General features: G+C 38.7%; 1 protein-coding gene across 1 annotated transcript in view; it reads left to right on the top strand.

The window, feature by feature from the left end:
* The window catches only part of LOC150085143 (BCAS3 microtubule associated cell migration factor-like), a 345,830-nt gene that overhangs the window by 1,342 nt on the left and 321,230 nt on the right, over window positions 1-23,258 (top strand). The window contains exon 2 of the mRNA XM_090373846.1: window positions 23,123-23,177. Coding sequence (XP_090229972.1) covers window positions 23,123-23,177 — 55 coding nt within the window. The remainder of the gene's footprint in view (window positions 1-23,122; window positions 23,178-23,258) is intronic.

Raw genomic sequence — 23,258 nt, 5'->3', positions numbered from 1 at the left:
CAACCCTTTGTTCCACTCACTAGTATCATTGCCCTTCTATATCTATACTCATTCTAGTAGCTCAACATCTTTCCTAAAATGAGGCCTCCAAACCTGTATGCAGTACTCAAGGTGTGGCCTTATACAAGGAGATAATCACCTCCTTATCCCTGCTAGCAAAATTCCTGTATATCATTGACAAGACCCTATGACCTACTCTGGCAGCCTGTCTGCACTGCTCAGAAAACTTCATAACTGACTGCACAATTACTCACAGGTCTCTTTCATTCTCTACTACCCTGAGTGTAACATCACACAGTTGGTACATTTCTCTGGGGTTACTGCTACCCATATGCAGTACTTTGCATTTGTCAATGTTAAACTTCACTTGCCACTTCTCAGTCCATCTGCCCAACTTTTCTAGATCTTGTTGCAGCAGCATACTGGCATTGCTGTTATTAACAACCCTTCCAACCTTTGTATCATCTGCAAACTTTGACATTAGCACCCCTGGGGCTCACATCTGGTGAGTATGGGCTTGGCACACCCAGGGTCCTGAGCTGGATATCATCATTCTTCTCTTTTTCTTGATGATTCCTTTCTACTTCTCTCTCTCTCAGGGTAACTTGGGAATTTTTTTTTTGGTGGTGCAGCATAAGCCTCAGGCTTCCTTGTAACATAGGGCCAATAATAATAATTAACATGTTGACTGCCACGGCTTATTTAGGTAAATGGATCTCAGACACCAATCTCTGTTAGCCATGTTAAATTATTAAAAACCCAAATTATAATATATATTCATCACCAAAAAAAAAAAGAAGCTTCTCGAATTATCTCGTAGGTGGCATGTGTAATAGAAAATTCTTTGTGGCAGCAAATTGTAAGTTAACTCAATTAACTCAGATGTATTGTAACTTGCAGAATTTACTGTATGTGAGTCAGCACTGTGTGTAAATCCGCAGTAGTGACACAGGCTGTGCTGTGTACATTGTATTTAGTAATTTGTGTTTTTTTTTTTTTACATTAAAAAAAAAGAACCTAAAACATGGATAACAAAAGACCACTGACTGAAGAAGACCTTGAGCTCTATGCTAATACGAGTGACTCGGAATTTGAAGAGATTTTTGATGAGCAGTACGGTTCTGGGTCTGACAGCGACAATTATGAACCTTCTAACGATTCAAATGAGGATAGCAAAGTTGAAGCCAGCTCTCAACCTGAAGATAATTCTAATTCTCTGCAGGCAAGTACGTCAAATAATGACAATTATTTCTGGAATTAAATAGCACAAGATCCTCCACAATTTATTTTTGAAGAGAACGTTGGTTTAAAAATGGACACAACAGAACTTAGTGTACAAAAATTGGTACACCTATATTTTTCGGAACAATTTCTTACATTATTAGTTGAACAAACTAATTTATATTCTTTACTGATGGGTCCCTGTTCTTTTCCTTAAATAGAGCATTACTGGAGTGCATTCTACAATATTATGTTTTGGTAATCATTTATGAGTCGAAATGTATTCCAGTTGATATTATGATATTTTCACTTCGTAGATAATTCATTACAATCTGCTGACAGGCTATACAAAGTAAGACTGATTTTGAATCATTTCAATAATGTTATCTGAAATAATTATGTACAGAATGAAAACATCTGTATTGACGCGTTGATGTTGTGGCGTGGGAGACTGAATTTCCACCAGTACATAAAAAATAAAAAGCACAAATACGGAATCAAACTTTACAAACTGCACGAGTCCAATGGCCTTGTTATGAAAATAAAAATTTACACTGGTAAATCAGAAACTGAATAAAACATAAGTCATACTGCTGAAGTTGTGCTATACTTGCTTGAGGACTTCTTAGACAAGGGATATGTATTGAATATGGACAATTTTTATAATTCTGCTGCTCTGACGAAATTGGTGTCTATTCGAAAAACTTATGTATGTGGAACATTATGCACCAACAGAAAAGAAAATCCATAAGATTTGGTGATGTGAAAATTGAAGGGGAAGTTGCATGGCAACGAAATAGCTGTGTTGTAGTACGTAAGTGGAGTGATAAAAGAGAAGTTTTCACCATTTCTAACAAACACGTTGTTTAAATAGTCGAGGTACATAACCGGAAAGAAAATATTTTAATAAAACCAAACATAATGCGAGATTACAATAGTGGAATGTCCGGCATAGATCGATCGGATCAAATGCACTCGTATTATTCAGTGCTTCAGATGGCTGAAAAAAATTGCATCACATATTTAAAAAAAAAAAATATATATATATATATATATATAATGCATGCATCCTTTTCCGTCAAGTTACAGGTTCCACCAAAGTCTGAAATTCAGAGAAACATTCATTGAATCTTTGATTGAAGAAAAAATTCTAAGCATTCCAAAGAAGATTAGGTCTGAATGTGAAATTCATTATTTAGAGGCTATATCACCAACTGAAAAAAAAACACTCCCGACTAAGCCGTGTCGAATATGAAATGAAACACACTATTATTGTCCAGTGTGCCGAGAGAAGCCAGTTTTACTAATACACTTTTCTTTATGTATTTGTGAATAAAATATTTTTTCTGTGAATAAATTTTCTGTTTTCTGAAGCCATGGTTGATTTTTCATTCTTATCCCAGAAGCCATCAGTTGCATCCATCAGTTGCATGCATTTGCTACAAATATACTCATAGCTGAAAGGCAAATAATACCAGTCTGAGTTCTCCAAACAGGCCTCTGCGGTTGGGTATATCCATACTGTTTTTTTTTTTTTTTTTTTTTTTTCACAACGCGAGAGAACGAAGCACACGAGAATGGAAACACGTGAGGAGTACCGTTAGCCTGCTGATATTTAAAGTTGTACTGCATAGCAAGGTTTACCGCTGAAGAAGAAGGCTGAGCCTTTGAAAGCTACGGTTTTTATCGTTTTAATCAGTATATTTTATGCATTTTATTGATTGTAATGTAGCAGATTTTAATAATTTATATGTAGAGTTTTTATAAAGTTAAATTTGTTGTAGATGCGGGTATTTTGACTTATTATAAATCAGTTATCAAAAGTTTAGTTTCCCTGGTGTTTTAATTCTACGCAAGGTTGGTGAAAAAGACTCAAAAAAAAAAAAAAAAAAACAGTATGGATATACCCAACCGCAGAGGCCTGTTTGGAGAATTATTTCGATGTTATGGCCGTCCATTTGTGCAGTGCGTCAGAGAATTTCAGAGGCATAGTGTTAGGGAGGCGAAACATGAACAACATTTGAGGTTTGCCCATCGATGCAAGACGCATAATCTCATTCCACGAGGCTTTCAAACAAAGCTACCCTTTGAGGATGAACGAGTATTTAACATTACCAAGTGGTATCAAAGGAAGATCCTTAATATATGGATCGGAAAATTACATAATGATTTATACCACATTAGGAGAGGTAAAAGGCAGTGCTTGGATAAGTTAAGTGATAAGTTGTCTCCGATACACTTAGCAGGAGTGGTTAGTGTAGTAACAGCTAAAGCAAAACGAATTTCGGTCAGTTATAGACGGAGACAAATGGGGAAGTTTGACAAGCTTAAAGAACGAACCAAGCCTAGGGGCAGTGGTGATAGCACCACCAAGAATTTTGTGGTGAATTTGAGCAATAAACAATTAACTAAGGAGCAATTGGAGGTTCTAAATTTAGGACCGGAATTTGCCATGGTGCCGCCCAGATTACCCGTTGCAGAAGTAGCTATGGGCGTGGAAAGGGCTATAAGCAAACTTCCCGAAGCTACAGCTAATGAAGTTCGAGTAAAAGTAGCAGCGATCCTGAGTCAAGCTAAGGATGCCCCCTCCAATCTTAATGTGAAGCAAAGAATTGCGCTAAGAAGCCTTAAACAGGATGATAGCATCGTAGTCCTACCCGCGGACAAGGGTAGAGCAACTGTGGTTCTTGATAAGGAAGCATATAGAAGTAAAGCGTTGTGTTTATTGGAAGATCAGATGACTTATAAAGTTATTCAGAAAAGTCCTCTTCTTAGTTTGGAACGCCAAGTGAACGGTATGGTACAGGGTTGGCTTAAGTCCAACAAAATTTCTAAGGAACAGTATTGGATGTTGCGCGCTACAGGTAGCCAAATGCCAAGATTTTATGGCTTGCCTAAAATTCACAAAGTGGATGTGCCACTTAGACCCATAGTCTCATTTATAGGCAGTCCAACCTATGCACTTTCTGGTTTCTTAGCCAAATTGTTATCCCCACTAGTGGGACTTTCAGAATACAGTATTAAAGATAGTAAAGACTTTGTGCAGTTTATTAGAAGCCAACCCATAGAAGAAAATGAGATCATGATTTCCTTCGACGTGAAATCGCTATTTACATGTATTCCGATTGATCATGGGGTGTGGTGTGCACGCTTGGCATTACAGAGGGACACCACCCTAAGTACTAGAACACAGCTAAAGCTAGAGGATATTGAGAAAGGAATAGAGTTATGCCTCTCAAGTACCACTATGGTATTTGATAATACTATGTATAAACAGGTTAATGGTGCAGCCATGGGCTCCCCCATCAGCGCAATTATAGCTAATTTAGCTATGGAGGAGCTCGAGGCCAGAATATTTAATGCTAGTGTTCTCCCTATGCGCCCCTGGAAAAGGTATGTGGATGATACGTTTTCAATCATTCGGAAGGGGAGTGAGGATCAAGTGTTGAACAGCTTAAATGGCTTCTCCCCATTCATACAATTTACATCGGAGGTAGAAGAAGGAGGAGTTTTGCCGTTCCTAGATGTGTTGGTCTGTAGAGAAGGTCGACAGCTGAGGACTAGGGTGTTTAGGAAGTCCATGTGTAAAGGGCAGTATGCGCATTACAGCTCAGCCCAAACCAACCATCATAGGAACAGTGTGGTAAGAGCTTTAGTTGAAAGAGCAAAATCACATTGCAGTGCCTCCGATGATAGAAAATTAGAGTATGAACGGGTCGCGACGGATCTTGCAAAATGTGGTTACCCCCGGAGGATTATAGAGAAATATGTTAAAGGAAATCAGAGGAGAGGCGAGCCATTTACACCGATAGCCACTGCATACATTCCCTACTACCCGGGTTTGACTGATCATATAGCTAGAATACTAAGAAAGTACCAGACGCGTTGTGTGCAGCTTCCAGGACGGAGGCTGCGCACAATCGTGTCTCAGGTTAAAGACCCCATTAAAAAAGAGAACACTAGTGGGGTCGTATATAGCATTAGATGCCCGGATTGTGGGGAGTGTTATGTAGGGGAAACAAAACGCCGTCTTAAAGATCGTTTGGGGGAACACACTAAGGCAATAAGAAATGCGGAATATGGCAAGTCCGCCGTGGCCGAGCATTTTTGGGAGAAGCAACACCAGATCTCCCCGGACGATGCTATCATCACCGATCGGGCGCATAAGTTCTGGGAGCCGACCGGGCTAGCCGAGTGGGTAAAGTACCTGCCCGGCAACCCAAAGGTCGCGGGTTCGATTCCCGCCTAGGGCTTGGATCAAAGTACTGAAAAAACCTTGGGAGGTGCAATATGGCCACAGAAGCCGATGCGCCAACAACTACCAAATCAAAAAAAAAAAAAAAAAAAAAAAATAAGTTCTGGGACCGTAAGTGGCTCGAGAGTTTGCGGATTTGTTCTACCATTAACATAAATAGGGATAGAGGCACGCGGATTCATCCCATCTTTGAGACCACTATCCTCAAAAGGGATGAACGATTCCGTGTGGCTTCCACTCGAGCCACTTCCAGTTCCACAACGCGAGAGAACGAAGCACACGAGAATGGAAACACGTGAGGAGTACCGTTAGCCTGCTGATATTTAAAGTTGTACTGCATAGCAAGGTTTACCGCTGAAGAAGAAGGCTGAGCCTTTGAAAGCTACGGTTTTTATCGTTTTAATCAGTATATTTTATGCATTTTATTGATTGTAATGTAGCAGATTTTAATAATTTATATGTAGAGTTTTTATAAAGTTAAATTTGTTGTAGATGCGGGTATTTTGACTTATTATAAATCAGTTATCAAAAGTTTAGTTTCCCTGGTGTTTTAATTCTACACAAGGTTGGTGAAAAAGACTCAAAAAAAAAAAAAAAAAAAAAACAGGACCAGTCTGAGTTAACTCCTATGCGGCATCCTGGGTCAGATCATCAAATACGAGTTAACTCGTATTTGACAGTCAACGTGTTAAGCTTGATATACCTTCATCAGCATCATTGATAAACATACAAAACAGCAATAGTCCCAACACCGAACCTTGAGGGACACCGCTAATAACATTAGTCCAAGAAGAGCAGTGTCCCTTGATTACCATTCTCTGTCTTCTCCCAATCAACAATTCTTTATCCATTGTAGCAACTTGCCGTTAATGCCACACTGCTCCAATTTGCACAGTAGTCTTCCAACAATATCAAAAGCTTTCCTGATATCCAAGTATATGATGTCAAAATTATTTATTGCATCCAGTTCCTTTGTGACCACATTATAGTACCTGATCAAATTGGTTAGACAAGACTTCTTTAAGATCTGATTTTACTTAGCATTAGTAAAGGCACATTACGAGAAATCTTTGGCAAAAGATGCTAAGAAAAACAGCAAGGATTTCTTTACTTATATAAACTCTAAAAGGAAGAGGACGAATCTGATTGGTCCACTTGATATCGATGGTTCGACTGTTGATCCTGCTCAGATAGCAAACAAACTGAATGAGTATTTTGCATCTATATTCACACATGAGGAGATTTAAGGTTTGAAAATGGCAGAAGGGTATCAAATTGTAACAGGGTGCTTAATGATTTTGTAATAACTGAGAGCAAAGTGGAGAAGAATTTGTTGAAGTTAAACATAAGAAAGGCACCTGGGGTGGATGGGATCTATCCAGTTATATTAAAGGAGGCAGCAAAGCAACTAAGCAAACCCTTAGCCATAATTATGAGAGTATCATTGGACTCAGGGGAGGTTCCCATGGACTGGAGATGTGCAAATGTATCCCCAATTCACAAAGGGGGATCGAAGGGTGACACGAGTAATTACAGACCAGTTAGTTTAACTTCTGTTCTGAAGGTATATCAGGCTTAGTGTCGAAGTTTGCAGATGATACAAAGGTTGGCAGGGTTGTTAATGACAGTGATGGCAGTGTGCTACTGCAACAGGATCTAGATAATTTGGGCAAATGGGCTAAGAAGTGACAACTGAAGTTTAACCTTGACAAATGCAAAGTACTGCATATAGGTAGAAGTAACCCCAGAGAAACGTACCAACTGTGTGGTACTACACTTAAGGTGGTAGACAGTGAAAAAGACTTGGGAGTAATTGTGCAGTCAGATATGAAGTTTTCTGAGCAATGCAGACAGGCTGCCAGGGCAGGTCATGGGGTTTTGTCAATGATATATAGGAATTTTGCTATCACGGAAAAGGTGATTGTCCTTCTGTATAAGGCAATGGTCAGGCCACGCCTTGAGTACTGCGTACAGGTCTGGAGGCCTCATTTTAGGAAGGATGTAGATTTGCTTGAGCGTGTACAGAGAAGGGCAACAAGATTGGTGAGGGGAATTAAGGGATCCTCTTACCAAGTGAGGCTTAAGTTCTGCAAATTGCAGTGGCTGGAGACTAGGCACCTGCGCGGTGATCTGATTGAGGTGTATATGGCCTTGAATGGGTTGAGCATGCTGAATTCTGATGGGATCCTTCCACTTGTTCAGATTACGAACCTAAGGGGGCATAAATCCAAATTAAGAAAAGACAGATGTAGAATAGATGTGCGGAAATTTGCCTTTAGCCAGCAGGTGGTTAATTGCTGGAACAAACTTCCATCTGTCGTTGTGTAAGTTGATAGGTTAAATAAATTTAAGGAGGAACTGGACAGGCATTTGGAGGGAATGGCGTGATTTTTTTTTTTTTTTTGGCTGATGCTGCATAAGTTCATACACTTGCTTTCTTGCATCACATGCCACTACTACTACTATTACATGATGCAAGAAAGCAAGCTTATATAGCCAAAAATACATCAGGCAAAAAAAAAAAAAAAAAAAACCTTTTAATTTCACCCATCCACTCGCTCCAAATGTTTGTCTAGTTCTGCCTTGAATCTATTTAAGTTATCAACTTTTACAACGACAGATGGAAGTTTGTTCCAGCAATCAACCACCAGCTGGTTAAAGGGAAACTTCCGCACATCTATCCTACAATTGTCTTTCCTCAATTTGAATTTATGCCCTCTCAGGTGATTATCCTGGTCAAGAGGAAGAATCCCATCAGCATTGAGCATGCTCAAACCATTCATGACTTTATACACCTCAATCAGATCACCTTGCATATGCCTAATCTGCAGACACTGTAATTTGCAAAACTTAAACTTCGTAAGAGCAACTCTTTGTTCCATTCACTAATGCCATCTCCGTAGCCAGGTGGGAAGGAGCAGCAGTGCATGGCACACGCTTCTTGATTAGAAAGGGGTTCGAGCCCGTCACCACAAAATACGGAGGATGCGGAAAGGTCAGGGAATAACCACCACATATTCCTGGAGCAATATGGCCTTAGTTGTTAATGCTCCTAAAAACAAAATAATAAACAACAAACCATTCACTAATCTTGTTGCCCATCTCTGTACTCATTCCAGCAGCTCTACATCTTTCTTAAAATGAGGCATCCAGACCTGTTACAGTACTCAAGGTGTAGCCTGACCATTGCCTTGTTCAAGGGGATAATCACCTCCTTATCCCTGCTAGAAAAATTCCGGTATATTATTGACAAGACACCATAAACTATTCTTGCACACCATCTGCAGTGCTCAGAAAACTTCATATCTGCCTGCACAATTACCCCCAGGTCCTTTTCATTCTCTGCCACTGTCAGTGTAGTACCACACAGTTGATATGTTATTCTGGGGGTGACTGCTTCCCATATGCAGTACTTTACTGCATATGGGCTTAGAAGAGGCTAAGTGTCTGAAATAGTTATTTGTTTAATTTATGCATTGTGTTATGTTATATTGACATTTTTATATTAACCAAAACTTAAAGCTCTGTAATTATTTAAGGCTTTGACTATAACCATGGATAGGCTAAGGCCTAGGTAGTGGGTTTGGCAAAGTTGTCTTAAATAAAAAAAAATAAAAAAGGTCATACTGATCAGTCATAAGGAGAATAGTTCTGTTAGATTAAAGAACTTCAAACCACATCATGCCATTTTATGTGTAGAAATACTTGTTTATGAGGTAGACAAGAGGTGCATGCTGATGTAGCTGAAGACAGCCTTGATGTTGATGTATGTGACACCTAGCTCTGGTTGAGCTTCTATTGCTCTTAAAATAGCAGTGCTTGTAGAGGTTAAGTTTGTGACTATGGACCTTTTGGGCCTATGCAGATTCACTATTTATATAGTGAATTTGTAGAGATTTCATTGGGCATGATCCGGTTAGTGATGGTTGAGAGCAGTCTTCTTCATGAGTGTTAAGATGCTATATGAGCAAGAGATTGGACTGAATTTTTTCAATGAGGGTGAGGGTCCCCCCTCACAGTATATATGTTCCAGATGGTGTACTTTCAAGACAGTTAAAAATTGGTAATTAGCATTAGGATTAGCAGAGGCATACAGTGCAAGAAAGAAGCTTATACAGCATTAGCCAAAAAAAAAAAAAAAAAAAAAAAACTCTGTTTCACCCATCCATTATTCACTCCAAATGTTTTGACTGCACATGTCTGAATGCACAATTACCCCCAGGTCTTCATTCTGCATTACCCTGACTGTAGTACAACACAGTTGGTATGTTAGTGTGGATTTACTGCTACCCATATGCTGTAAAGGAACTCCCCAACTTACTTAAGGATTGCGTTTTACGGATTGCTGCGTAAGTCGGGAAATTTCCCCCATGCTTGTGCAGCACTTGCAATTTTGCTCGATGAAGTGATTGAATCAAAAAATAAATGTTCTATGAACATGTAAATAGAATTATTTATTGTATTTATTCAATTTTTTATGTTGTGCAATTTATAAAATTACAAAAAAAAAGAGAGGTGACAGGCATAACTTCAGTAAGTTTTGCCTCTCGAGCATCTTTTCCAGAATCAACGTCTTCTGCTGATAAGTACGCCGCTGCAAAGGTTGAGGGCTGTGGAGATTTAGAAGGGATTGACTGCTCAACCTTACAAAAGAACATATTAATGGATGACTGGGCAGTGGCTTTTTTCTTTTCATCGTAGATTTCTTTGTAGCAAGCAAACATATCATTCACCCCTCTGTTAACTTTTAAGAATTGTTCACTATCAGGATTCATCTTCTCAAACGTCACCATTACCACTGCAATTTCATGAAATGCCATTGCCATCTCTGTAGTGATGAAACGTTTTGGCTCCTCATTTGGTTCATCTTGAGCTTTGTCAGCATTTTTTCTTCTTTCACTATTGCTACCTGCACGTCAATATGTTATTCGTTAGATAATTCCCTCTCTTCTTCCTCTATTAACACCTCCACATCTTTGGCATCAACCTCCAACTGAAGTAGCTCTGCAATCGTTACAATCTTATCTGTAACCTCTTCATATGATTTGTCTTTTTCAAATCCTTTGAAGCCTTTTATATGCTATGGGCATATTTTCTTCCATGCGTCATTTAAACAACTTTTAGTAATTTCTGCCCTGGCCTTATTAATGTTTAAGTTGCAGTGGTAAATATTTTAAGATTTCCAAAAGTCTCTCAATGTAAAATTTTTCTCATCGTCCACTGCAGACAATGCCTGAGCAAATGTGTGTAAATATTATGCTTTAAAATTCATTCGAAATAACACCCTGATTCATAGGTTGGATGAGTGAAGTCGTGTTTGATGGTGGACGTCCAGGAACATTATCTAATAGAAGCAAAATCGTGAAAGGAATGTCGTTGTCTTTACAATATTTTTCAACCTTGGGAATGAAGCAGCATTTAAACCAATCCTCAAAGAGAGAGATTGTTACCCATGCTCTCTGTTTCGATCGGAAATGCATGGGTAGGGTGGGTTCATCGATGCCCTTAAATGCACGAGAATGTCCAGAATGGTACGCAAGCAGTGGTTTTAATCTGTAATGTCCCGCTGCGTTAGCCCCAAGAAAGAGTGTGGCCCTATCTTTAGATGCCTTGAAACCTGGCATTGTATTTTCCTCTTTGGAAATGTATGTTTGATCTGGCATTTTTTTTCCAATACAGAGCAGTCTCGGCAACGTTAAAAATTTGCTGTGTTGAATAGCTGCCTTCATCAATAATTTTTTCCAACACATCACAAAATTTCTCTGCAGCTGCAGAATCGGCACTGGCAACTTCACCGCATAATTTAATGTTGTGGAAACCAGCACGGTGCGTGAACCTATTAAACCACCCATTGCTTGCTACGAACTTGGGTTGGGGTTCACCGTACTTATCCTTAATATCTTTATAAATACTTGTTGCTTTTGCTTGAATGGTCATTTGAAAGGGGCACTCACTTCTGAATCTGATTTTCCATCCATATTATTAACAGCTGTTCCATCTTCGATATAGCACCTGAATGCTGTTTTGTGATCACTGTTGACCTTAAGTGCATCGATCCTTTGACATGTTCTTTTACACGCACACTGTCCTTTAAAATAGTATTCACTATTGCAGCAACGAGACCTAATTCTCTTGCAATATATGACAAACTTTGTCCTGCTTTGTACTTCTTAATCATTTTCGTCTTAAAATCATTTTCATCCTCGTACTTCTTAATCATTTTCATTTTAAAGTTAAACTTCAGTTGCCACCTCTCAGCCCATCTGCTCAACTTTTCTAGATCCTGTTGCAGTTGCATACCATCCCTACTGTCATTAACAATCCTACCAACCTTCGTATCGTCTACAAACTTGGACATTAAGCCTGATATATATATATATATATTTTTTTTTTTACCTTCATCAATATCATTGCTAAATACAGAAAACAACAATGGGCCCAATATGGACCCTTGGGGGACTCCACTAATGGATAAAGTCTATCCCTTTATCCCTAGCAGCAATTTACCCTTAATGCCATACTGCTCCAACTTTTACAGCGGTCTTCTATGTACAACAGTACCAAAAGCTTTCTTAAAATCCAAATATATATGATATCAAAATTATTTTTTGAATCCAGTTACTTTGTGACCACATCATAGTACCCAATCAAATTGGTCAGACAAGATTTCCCCTTAACAAACAAATGCTGTGTCTGAACTATAACTGCAGTGCTTCTTTAATGAGTGACTCCAATATTTTCCCTTTTCATTCTCTACCACTGTCATTAGTACCACACAGGTGATATGTTACTCTGGGGTTACTGTTTCCCATGTGCAGTACTTTGCTACATATGGGCTTAGAAGAGGCTAAGTGGCTGAAATAATTATTTGTTTAATTTATGTGTTATGTTATATTAACATTTTTATATTAACCAAAATTGAACTTAAAGCTCTGTAATTAGTTAATGCTTTGACCATAACCACAGATAGGCCTAGTGGGTTTAGCAAAGTTGTCTTAAATAAAAAAAATAAAAAAGGTCATATACTGATTAGTCATAAGGAGAATAGTTCTGTTAGAACTTTAAACTACATCTGATAAACTGACATGTCTGTAATTAGTCGTGACACCATTTGATCCCCCTTTGTGAATTGGGGATACATTTACACATCTCTAGTCCTTGGGGATCTCCCTTGATTCCAAAGATGCCTTCATAAATATGGCTAAGGGCCAGCTTACTTCCTTTGCTGCCTCCTTTAATATAACTAGATAGATTCCATCCACCTCAGGTGCCTTTCTTATGTTTAACTTCAACAATTTCTTATCCACTTTGCTCTCAGTTATTACAAAATCATTTAGCTTCCTGTTATATTTTGATAAACTTCTGGCATTCTCCTCCCAAAATAACTCCTGATGTGCGAATGTAGATGCAAAATACTCATTCACTTTGTCAGCTACCTGAGTAGTATCAACAGTTGAAAACCATTGATATCAAGTAGATGAATCTGATTCATTCCCTTCATGTTTCTCTGCATCCTTTGCCAAAGATTTTTCTTAATCTGCCTTCGCTTGCCTAACCTCTTTTGTGACTTGTTTACAGACAGCTTATATCCCCCTTTGCTGCCTCCTTTAATATCCTTTTTATATACCTCCTTTTCATAGTCTTCTGTATCGCCTTATAGTTTATATGCATTGCATGCATTTTTCTTCTCTGCCCCGAGTCTCATTAGTTCATCTAACATCCATTTAGGCCTAAACCGTGAACACTATTTTTTAGTTGGAATAAAAAGACTAGTAGCTTCCTTGAATGCTTCCCATTTAGAATTGGCTCTAGTAACATCTTTAGTTGGTCCTATAGTATAGAATTTAAAAAATGTCTGAGACCACTGTAGTCACCTTTACAAAAGCAAAAACTCTCTCATTTACCCTTTATGGTAGTTACATCTTAGGTGATTAATAGAACATCTTCCCTTACAATTGTAGACTTGCTCGGCAATTTCTTAAAGTATTTGCCAACATCGATATAACCTTAATGTTTTCTTCTTATAATAATAATTAGGGTCTATATTCAATGCTTACAAAGAAACATACAGTTACCCTATATGCGACATCAATAATGTTTATTTTGTTAATTGTGAACCAGAATGCAATGCATGTTATATCAGAAGCACCACTGCAAAATATGGTACAATAAAAACCTCCAACACATGTGCTTATTACCATTTTAATAGTTTCAGAACTGATCACACCAGCACCGAACTCACTCAACACGTTCACTTCCATAACCCCCAAATTGATTCAGCTGTTCCTATTATTAATTTAAAATCCAGTTACAGAACTTTTCAATACGAGGCACTCATTATAGAATGGTGTCGCCATAACACTAATGTTTTGAATACAAAACTCCCGACAAATCTTTCACCGGTCTTGAACCTGACACATGAACGGTTCCCACGTGTTTCGAAATGCATCAAGTGAAATCAGGATTCTTTTAATACTTAGTTCTCCTTTTACCCATAATTGTCAACCAAAGACGTTTATACGAAAGTCTCTCATTACCTGTATTGGCCTCACTAGCTTTCATGTTAAAATTTCACATACATGTATATGACAACCTGAAATAAGATGGTGCACTTCTTCTTCCCTGGGCAAATCTTAACTACAGATATTTTAGTATTTTCGTCTTTATTTATTATTTATAAAAGAATTTTTAATTTTTAATCTATATTCTAAATTAGTTTTAATCCTATTCCACCTTTACATCATGTAACAGAGCAGATCAATTGAGGTGAGTACCAACAATTAAGCCTTTACGCTATCATCCCCAGGTAGTTACATCTTTAAGTAAATCCCACATGAGTACACTGTGATCACTTCCACCTTGTGGTTTCTTTATCTGCAGATTCTTATGCAATTATTGTGTATTATAACAAAAATTATTCCAAAAATAACCTATCAACTTTCCATATCATCTGTCCATCCCCTCTAACAATTTATCTGCTTCTCCATTGAATTTTTGCAAACTGAGCACTTCTACAACACCAGGTGGAAATTTGTTCTAACAATCAAGTACTTGTTGATTGTTGAAGGTTGTTCCACATAAACTACTTTTTGTACAGCAGTCTTCCATGTGCAACAGTATCAAAAGCTTTCCTGAAATCCAAGTATATGATATCAGAATTATTTTTTGGCATTCAGTTCCTTTGTGACACATCATAGTATCCAATCAAATTGGTCAGACAAGACCTCTTTTTAACAAACCCATGCTGTGTCTTAACTATTACTGCAGTCGTGTCTAGATGATCCTGCAATGCTTCTTTAACCAGTGATTCCATTATTTTCCCAGGAACACAAGTTAAAAACAGGTCTGTAGTTACTTGTGTCACCTTTTTAACCCCTTTGTGAATTGCTGACACATTTGCACACCTCCAGTCAATGGGGACCTCCCCTGAGTCCAAGGAAGCTCTCATAATTATGGCTAAGGTTTTGCATACTTCCTTTGCTGCCTTCTTTAATATAATTGGATAGATCTCGTCCACCCCAGGTGCCTTCCTTATGGTTAACTTCAACAATTTCTCTTCCACTTTTCTCTCAGTTATTACAAAATCACTTAGCTCCCTGTTAGCTTTTGATAAACTTCTGGCACTCCCCTCATTGAATGACTCCTTAAGTGTGAATGTAGATGCAAAATACTCATTCAGTTTATCAGCTACCTCAGCATGATCATCAGTAGTCAACCCATCTATGTTAAGTGGTCCAATCTGATTCATCCCTTTCCTTCTTCTAGAGTTTACATAAGTAAAGAACTCTTTGCTGTTTTTCTTTGCATCCTTTGCCAAAGATTTCTCGTAACCTGCCTTCGCCTGCCTAACATCCTTTGTGACTTGATTACAGACTACTTTATACCTGCCATAGGCTTCTGTATCACCTGATAATTTATATGCATCCCATACATTCTTCTTCTGTGCCACGAGCCTAATTAATTCATCTGACATCCATTTAGGCCTAAACCTTGAACAGTATTTCTTAGTTGGAATGAAAAGCCTAGTGCCTCCAAAATTAAGTCCCTGAAGGCTTCTCATTTAGAATTCAACATTGGTAACGTCATCAGTTGATCCCACTGTACAGAATTTAAAAACTGTCTGAGACCACTGTAGTCACCTTTACGAAAACAAAAACCCTTCCCTTTACCCTGGGCGCCTCTGTAGCCCAGTGGGCAGGAGCAGCAGTGCGTAGCACACGCTTCTTGATTAGACTGGGGTTCGAGCCCGTGCCCACCAAATACGGAGGATACGGAAAGGTCAGGGAATGACCACCGCATATCCCCGGAGCAATATGGCCTTAGTTGCTAATGCTCCTAAAAACCAAATAACGACAACGACGGCCTTTACCCTGGATGGTAATTACATCTTTAAGTAATTCCCACATCAGTACATCACTGTCACCCAGTGGTTCCTTTATCTGCAGATTCTTAATACATGAATAATCATCACTGCTGATAATCAGATCAAGAGTATTACTCCTTCTGGTTGCCTCTTGAACATGTTGCTGTAGAAAACAGTCATCCAATAAATCCACAAAAGTCTTGCTAGTGTGCGAGTGACCAACCCATAAGTTCCAGTCAATATCTGGAAAGTTAAAATCCCCCATTATAAGATATTTTGATTTACTGCCCCACTATTTCTCTGCACAATTGCTCATTATACTCATCAGATTCATTAGGCCTATAACACACATGCCTACTCTCATTTTTCCTTTGCCAGTGCTTATTTCACACAAAACAGACTCAACACTGTGTCCCCATACATCAATTGGATGCACTTCCTTAGATTTTATGTGTTTCTTAACTAACAGCATAACCCCTCCTCCTTTCCTGTCCTGTCTATCCTTTCCGTACACACTGTATTCCCCAAATTCCAATTCTGCACTGCTTATATCTGCGTGACACCACGTCTCTGATATCCCAACAGTATCTGTCTTTGATGTCTTGACTAGCACTTTAAGCTCATGAAATCTATTAACTATACTCCTAGCATTGGTGTACATGCAAGTATACATGCACCTATTCCTACTCTGTTACCCTAACACTGCCCATGTATTTATTTGTTCCACTATGACTCCCAGCAGTCCAGGAAATCTCCATTACCTTGCTTTCCAGGCTGCTGCTCATTCTAATAGAAGCAGTGCAAGAATCACTTTTTACCTCTGCCTGCGGGCACAGTTAACCTTTCAGTCTGTATTCCCCCCCCCCAAGCTAGCAGTTTTCTGACCCACCTAACACTGCTTCGTTAGCATCAGCAAATATTTTTGCATTAAATTGTTTAAGGCTTTGAATGGATTCAGCAAGCTCACTGTCGATGGTATTCTTCCACTGGGTCAGGCTACACACTTGAGGGCGCACAAATTCAAATTGAAGAAGGAAGTTTGTAGATTTAGATGTGCAGAAGTCTGCTTTTATCCAGTGGGTGGTTGATTGCTGGAACAAACTTCCATCTGTTGTTATGGAAGTTGATAGCATAAGTAAATTGAAGTAAGAACTAGACAAACTATTGGAGAGAATACGTGAAATGGGAGATGCCTTTTTTTTTTTTTTGCTGATGCTGTATAAACTTTCTTACATTATTTGCCACTTCTAATACGAATTCTTGCTGGCTGATGTCAAATTTCTAGAACCTGCAACCATCCTTCCTCAATTCGAATTTATACCCCCTCATGTGCATAGTCTGAGCAGGAGGAATTATTCTGTTGGCATTGAGCTTACTCAATACGTTCAAAGCCTTAAACACCTTAATCTGTTATCGCCTATGTCTGGTCTCCAGATACTGGAATTTGCAGAACTAAAGCCTTTCATAGTAAGAGCATGCTTTTGTTTCCCTCACTAAACTTGTTGCACTTTGCTTCAACAGGTCCACAACCTGCTGCAACTGATGCTGCTAGACTTGAATGCAGTTTTCAAGATGTGACTTAGCCATTGCCTTATACAATGAGATAATCACCTCCTTATCCCTACTAGCAAAATTCCTGTATCATCATCATCATCATCAGCAGCAGCAGCCATTTTCAGTCCACTCCAGGATTAAGGCCTCTCCAGCAACTTTCCAGTTCCTTCTGTTTTGTGCAATGGCCATCCATTTACTACCCACAAACCCTTGAATTTCATCTGTCCATCTCCACTTTTATAAAATTTTAATAACCCACACCTTTCTTTTCCAGTCCAGGTTTTCTGTTAGCTCTTCTTGGGTACCATTCTGTTATTTTGTTAGGCTATCTGTCATCAGATGGACGAAGAATAAATTCCTGAATATCATTGACCAAACCCCATGAGCTGGCCTAGCAGCCTTTCTGTACTGTTTAGAGAAGTTCATTTCTGACTTGACAGTTTTCCAGGTCCTTTTCATTTTCCACTACCCTGAGTGGGGTACCACAAAGTTTATACATTAATTTGTGATTGCTGTTACTCATATTGAGTACCTTGCATTTTTCAATGTTAAACTTCAATTGTTGCTTCTCAGCATATCTTCCTAATTTATCTAGATCTTGTTGCAGTACTATGCCCTGATTACTGTCATTAATCACTCTACCAACCTTCATATCATCTGCAATCTTAGACATTGGGCGTGATATGCCTTCATCAATATCATTAATAAATATTGAGAACAGCAACAGGCACAGCTTTGAACTCTGGTGGACTCCACTAATAACATTTGTCCAAGAAGAGCTTTTATTAACACATTCTGTCATCATCCACTCAACCATCCCTTTATCCAGAGAAGCAACTTTCCCTTAATGCTACACTGCTCCATTTTGTATAGTAGTTTTTTTTGTGCAAATGGCATCAAATGCTTTTTTAAAATCTGAGTATATAATGTCAAATTTTATTTTTCCATTCAGTTCCTTTGTCACTGTGTCATAGTATCCAGTCAGATTTATCAGACAAGACTGCATCTTAACAAATCCATGTTGTGACTGCTATTATTGCATTCCTCTCTAGATAGTTCTGCATTACTTCCTCATCCAGTGACTGCATTATTTTTCCTGGAACAGACATCAAGCTAACATGTCTGTGATTACCCATGTTTCCCTCTGATTCCACTTTGTGAATAGGAGATACATCCCCAGATCTCCAGGCGCCTCCGTAGCCAGGTGGGAAGGAGCAGCAGTGCATAACACACGCTTCTTGATTAGACCGGGGTTCGAGCCCGTCACCACCAAATACGGAGGATGCGGAAAGGTCATTCAGGGAATGACCACCGCATATCCCGGAGCAATATGGCCTTAGTTGCTAATGCTCCTAAAAACCAAATAACAACAACAACAACCCCCAGATCTCCAATCCATATAAGGACTTCTCCCTAAATCCACAGATGCCTCTCTTAATTATGGCTAAAGGTTTGTTCACTCTCATATACTGACTCCTTTAATACAACTGGATAGATACCATCCACCGCAGGTGCCTTTTTACCTTTATGTTAGTATTAACCATATAGTTCAGGGAAGCCATAGACTTTTGCTGCACTGGTCAAAAATTAAAAATAAATACATAAAATAATAAAATCCATAAATAAATAATAATAAAAAAATAAATAAATAAAAAAGAGTAGGTAGGAAAATACAAAACAAATTGTGCATTTACCTCCACATAAATAACTATTCAATTCACCTTTGAATCTATTCAAGCTCTCAACCTCAACTGCCTGCGGAGGCAAGTTGAGGTTTTCCCAGTAATCACCCATTCACTGGCTAAAAGAAACTTCTTACAGTCTAATTTAAACCTGTTCCCCTGTAATTTAAATTTATAGCCTTTAGTTCTGGAATTCTTTATAACAGTGAAAATCCCACCCTCATTCAATTTACTAATCCCTCTCAGAGAATTATAAACCTCACTCAGGCCATCTTTGAGGTGCCTGGTTGCCAAGCTCTGTAGCCCACATAATTGGAGTCCTTCCTCATATGGTCACTGTTTTGTTGTTCTCACCATATGAGTTACCCATCTTTAGACCCTTTCAAGAAGCTCAAGTGTCTTTTTTTCAGAGAAGTCTCCAATATCATTGTATTATATCGTACTGTATTGTTAAAATTATATTGTATTATGTTATATTATAATCATGGAAATATACTTTTATCTAATGAGGAGAAAGAATCAAAAATGGGATAGTCCTAATTTTTACTGTATAATATTTTGTTCTTTGTATGAAAATTAATTAATTTCAGTGGATCATGTGTTTTGGCTTTATTTTTATAATATTTACATGCCAGCAATATTTATATGAGGCCTCCATAGCTGTGTGGTCAAGAGTGGGAGTGCAGCAGCATGTACTCTTTGAGTAGACTGGGGTTCAAGCCCTTGACTACTAAAATACGGTTGATGTGCCAACCCTCACTGGACCAGCATGGCAATTTATGGTTTAAAAGAAATCGGCTTAAAGGAATCTAGCAAAGAACAATAGCCCAATCAACCACATTTGTCTTTTGTTAGAATGGCACAAAAATCAAATTTATTTGGAAGGAATGTTATAATTAGTTTTTTATTCAGTATCAATACAGAAAACTCTGTCCTTTTGACTGATAAACTTAAAAAATCAAGGGTTGTTTTGTTTGCTTGCACAATTGTTGTAACTTGGGCATTTGTAGCTTGTGGTGTGAACCAGTATTTAATAATACATGTGCTGTTGTTGTTATTTGGTTTTTAGGAGCATTAGCAATTAAGGCCATATTGCTCCGGGATATGCGGTGGTCATTCCCTGACCTTTCCGCATCCTCTGTATTTAGTGGTGACGGGCTCGAACACCGGTCTAATCAAGAAGCGTGTGTTATGCACTGCTGCTCCTTCCCACCTGGCTACGGAGGTGACTGAACTCTTGTGCCTATTCTCTTTATGTTGCTATATAATGTCTTTATAATGCTATTATAAATGATCTAAATAATATATCTATCATTTAGCATTAGTTGAGGCATATGATGCAAGAAAGCAAGCTTATGCAGCATCAGCCAAACCCCCCCCCTTCCCATTTTGCCCATCCGGTCACTCCAAATGTTTGTTTAGTTCAACCTTTAAGTTTATTTAAGATATCAACTTCCACAACAACAGTTGGAAGTCTGTTTGAGCAATCAACTACCCGCTGGCTAAAGGCAAACTTCAGCACATCTATTCTACAACTGGCTTTCCTCAAATTGAATCTATGCCCCCTCAGGTTCTTAGTCTGAGCAAGCAGACATATCCTGTCAGCATTGAGCCTGCTCAAACCATTGAAGGCCTTATACACCTCAATCAGATCACCCCACAGGTGCCTAGTCTCCAGATGCTGAAGCTTCAGTTCTGAAACTTGCAGAACTGAAGCTTTTCTTCGTAAGCACACACCCCTTTGTTCCTCTCACCAATCTTGTTGCCCTTCTCTATACTCGTTCTAGTAATTCTACATCCTTCCTAAAATGAGGCCTCCAGACTTATACGCAGTACTCAAGGTGTGGCTTGACCATTGCCTTATACAAAGGGATAATAACCCCTTTGTCTCTGCTAGCAAAATCCCTATATATCATTGACCAAACTCCATGACATGCCCTGGCACCTGTCTGCACTGCTCAGAGAACTTCATATCTGACTGTGGCGCCTCCGTAGCCAGATGGGAAGGAGCACCAGTGCGAAGCATACGCTTCTTGATTAGACAGGGGTTCGAGCCTGTCACCACCAAATACCGAGGATGCGGGAAGGTTAGGGAATGACCACCGCATATCCCGGAGCAATATGGCCTTAGTTGCTAATGCTCCTAAAAACCAAATAACAATAACAATATCTGACTGCACAATTACCCTCGGGTCTTTTACATTTTCCACCTCCTTGAGTGTAGTACCACACAGTTGGTACGTTTCTCTTGGGTTACTTCTACCCATATGCAGTACTTTGAATTTGTCAATGTTAAAACTTCAGTTGCCACTTCTCAGCCCATCTGCCTAACTTTTCTAGATCCTGTTGCAGTAGCATACTGTCTTTACTGTCATTAACACCCCTGCCAATCTTTGTATCATCTGCAAACTTGGACTGATTAAGCCTGATATACTTGATACTCTTCATCAATATCATTGATAAATATACAAAACAACAATGGGCCCAGGACTGAACCCTGGGGGATTCCACTAATAACATTAGTCCACGTAGAGCAGTGTCCATTTATTACCACTTTCTGCTGTCTCCCACTCAACCATCCCTTTATCCATTGCAGCAGCTTGCCCTTAATGCCATACTGCTCCAATTTGTACAGCAGTTTTCTATGTGCATCAGTATCAAAAGCTTTCCTGGAATCCAAGTATATGAAATAAAAATTATTTTTTGAATCCAGTTCCTTTCGGACCACACGGCAGTATCCAATTAAATTGATCAGACAAGACTTCCCCTCAAGAAACCCATGCTGTGTCTGAACAATTACTGCAGTCTTGTCTAGGTGATCCTGTATCACCTCTTTAAACAGTGACTCCATTATTTTCCCCAGAACGGAAGTTAAAAAACAGGTCTGTAGTTACTTGTTTCACCCTTCGAATCCCCTTTGTGAATTAGGGTTACATTTGCGCAACTCCAATTTATAATTAATTTAACATATAGGTAAAAGTTAATCACATAAACAAATTGAAAAGATTTTAATTTTTATTGCTTAATTATAAATGGACCACCTAGTATCGTGTGAAGTCAATTGATATTAGTTGCTTTACGAAGTGGCGCCTCCGTAGCCAGGTGGGCAGGAGCAGCAGTGCGTAGCACATGCTTCTTGATTAGACCGGTGTTTGAGCCCATGCCCACCAAATACGGAGGATGCGGAAAGGTCAGGGAATGACCACTGCATATCCCCGGAGCAATATGGCCTTAGTTGCTAATGCTCCTAAAAACCAAATAACAAACAAACAAACAAGCTTTACGAAGTTGTCATTATATGAATTTAATGCATAGGTATTTTCACCTCATCACATGACTTAAGGTTATTGAGGAATGGCTATTTCAGGAGGTCTGATAAACTTTTTAATGTTTGTATTACTATGTAGATGTCTGTAATAAATATATATATATATATACAGGGTCATCGAAAAAAGTGTCCATGATTTCCCCTTTAATTATCTTTGGAAATAATTGATCGATTGCTGTGATCGTAGCAGCGAACAGTGTGGTAACTCACTAAATTTTATTTGACACCTCAACTCAACAATAACCTTGGCTGCGCCATGAGTGTGTGTAGAATGACTCCTATATGCACACCGCCTCAGTCAGTGTCAGTAAGATGTTCGTGCAACAGAAAGCACAGAGTGTGTTGTGGTTGTGCAGTGATGGCTGTGCAACATCAATACCGACATACATTGGTATTGACGTTGCACTGTTATGACAGATTTAAATTCACCATACGACAACACACACTGCGCTTTCCGTTGCACGACCATCTTACTGACACTGATTGAGGCAGTGTGCATAAGGAGTCATTCTGCGCACACTCACGGTGCAGCCATGGTCATTGTTGAGGTGTCAAATAAAACTTAGTGAGTTACCACACTGTTTGCTGCTACAATCACAGCAGTTGATCAAATATTTCCAAAGATAATTAAAAGAGAAATCACGGACACCTTTTTCAGTGACCCTGTATATTTATTTAATTTTTGTTTATTTATTTATTATTACTTATTTTTTTTGTAGTGACAAATCCTATGTTGAAAGTGTGGTTGGTTTTATTCATGAAGTTGTCCCTCAGGTATGTTTAATTGTATAAACCTACTGATTTTATTAGTTATGGTGTATGAAATGCCATCTGATTTTTAAAATTTCTCATTAG

The sequence above is a fragment of the Mastigoproctus giganteus genome, chromosome 5, assembly GCF_048544385.1.
Source record: "Mastigoproctus giganteus isolate SK-2022 chromosome 5, ASM4854438v1, whole genome shotgun sequence".
NCBI lineage: Eukaryota > Metazoa > Arthropoda > Arachnida > Uropygi > Thelyphonidae > Mastigoproctus > Mastigoproctus giganteus.
This window is presented reverse-complemented; position numbering and strand designations above follow the sequence as displayed.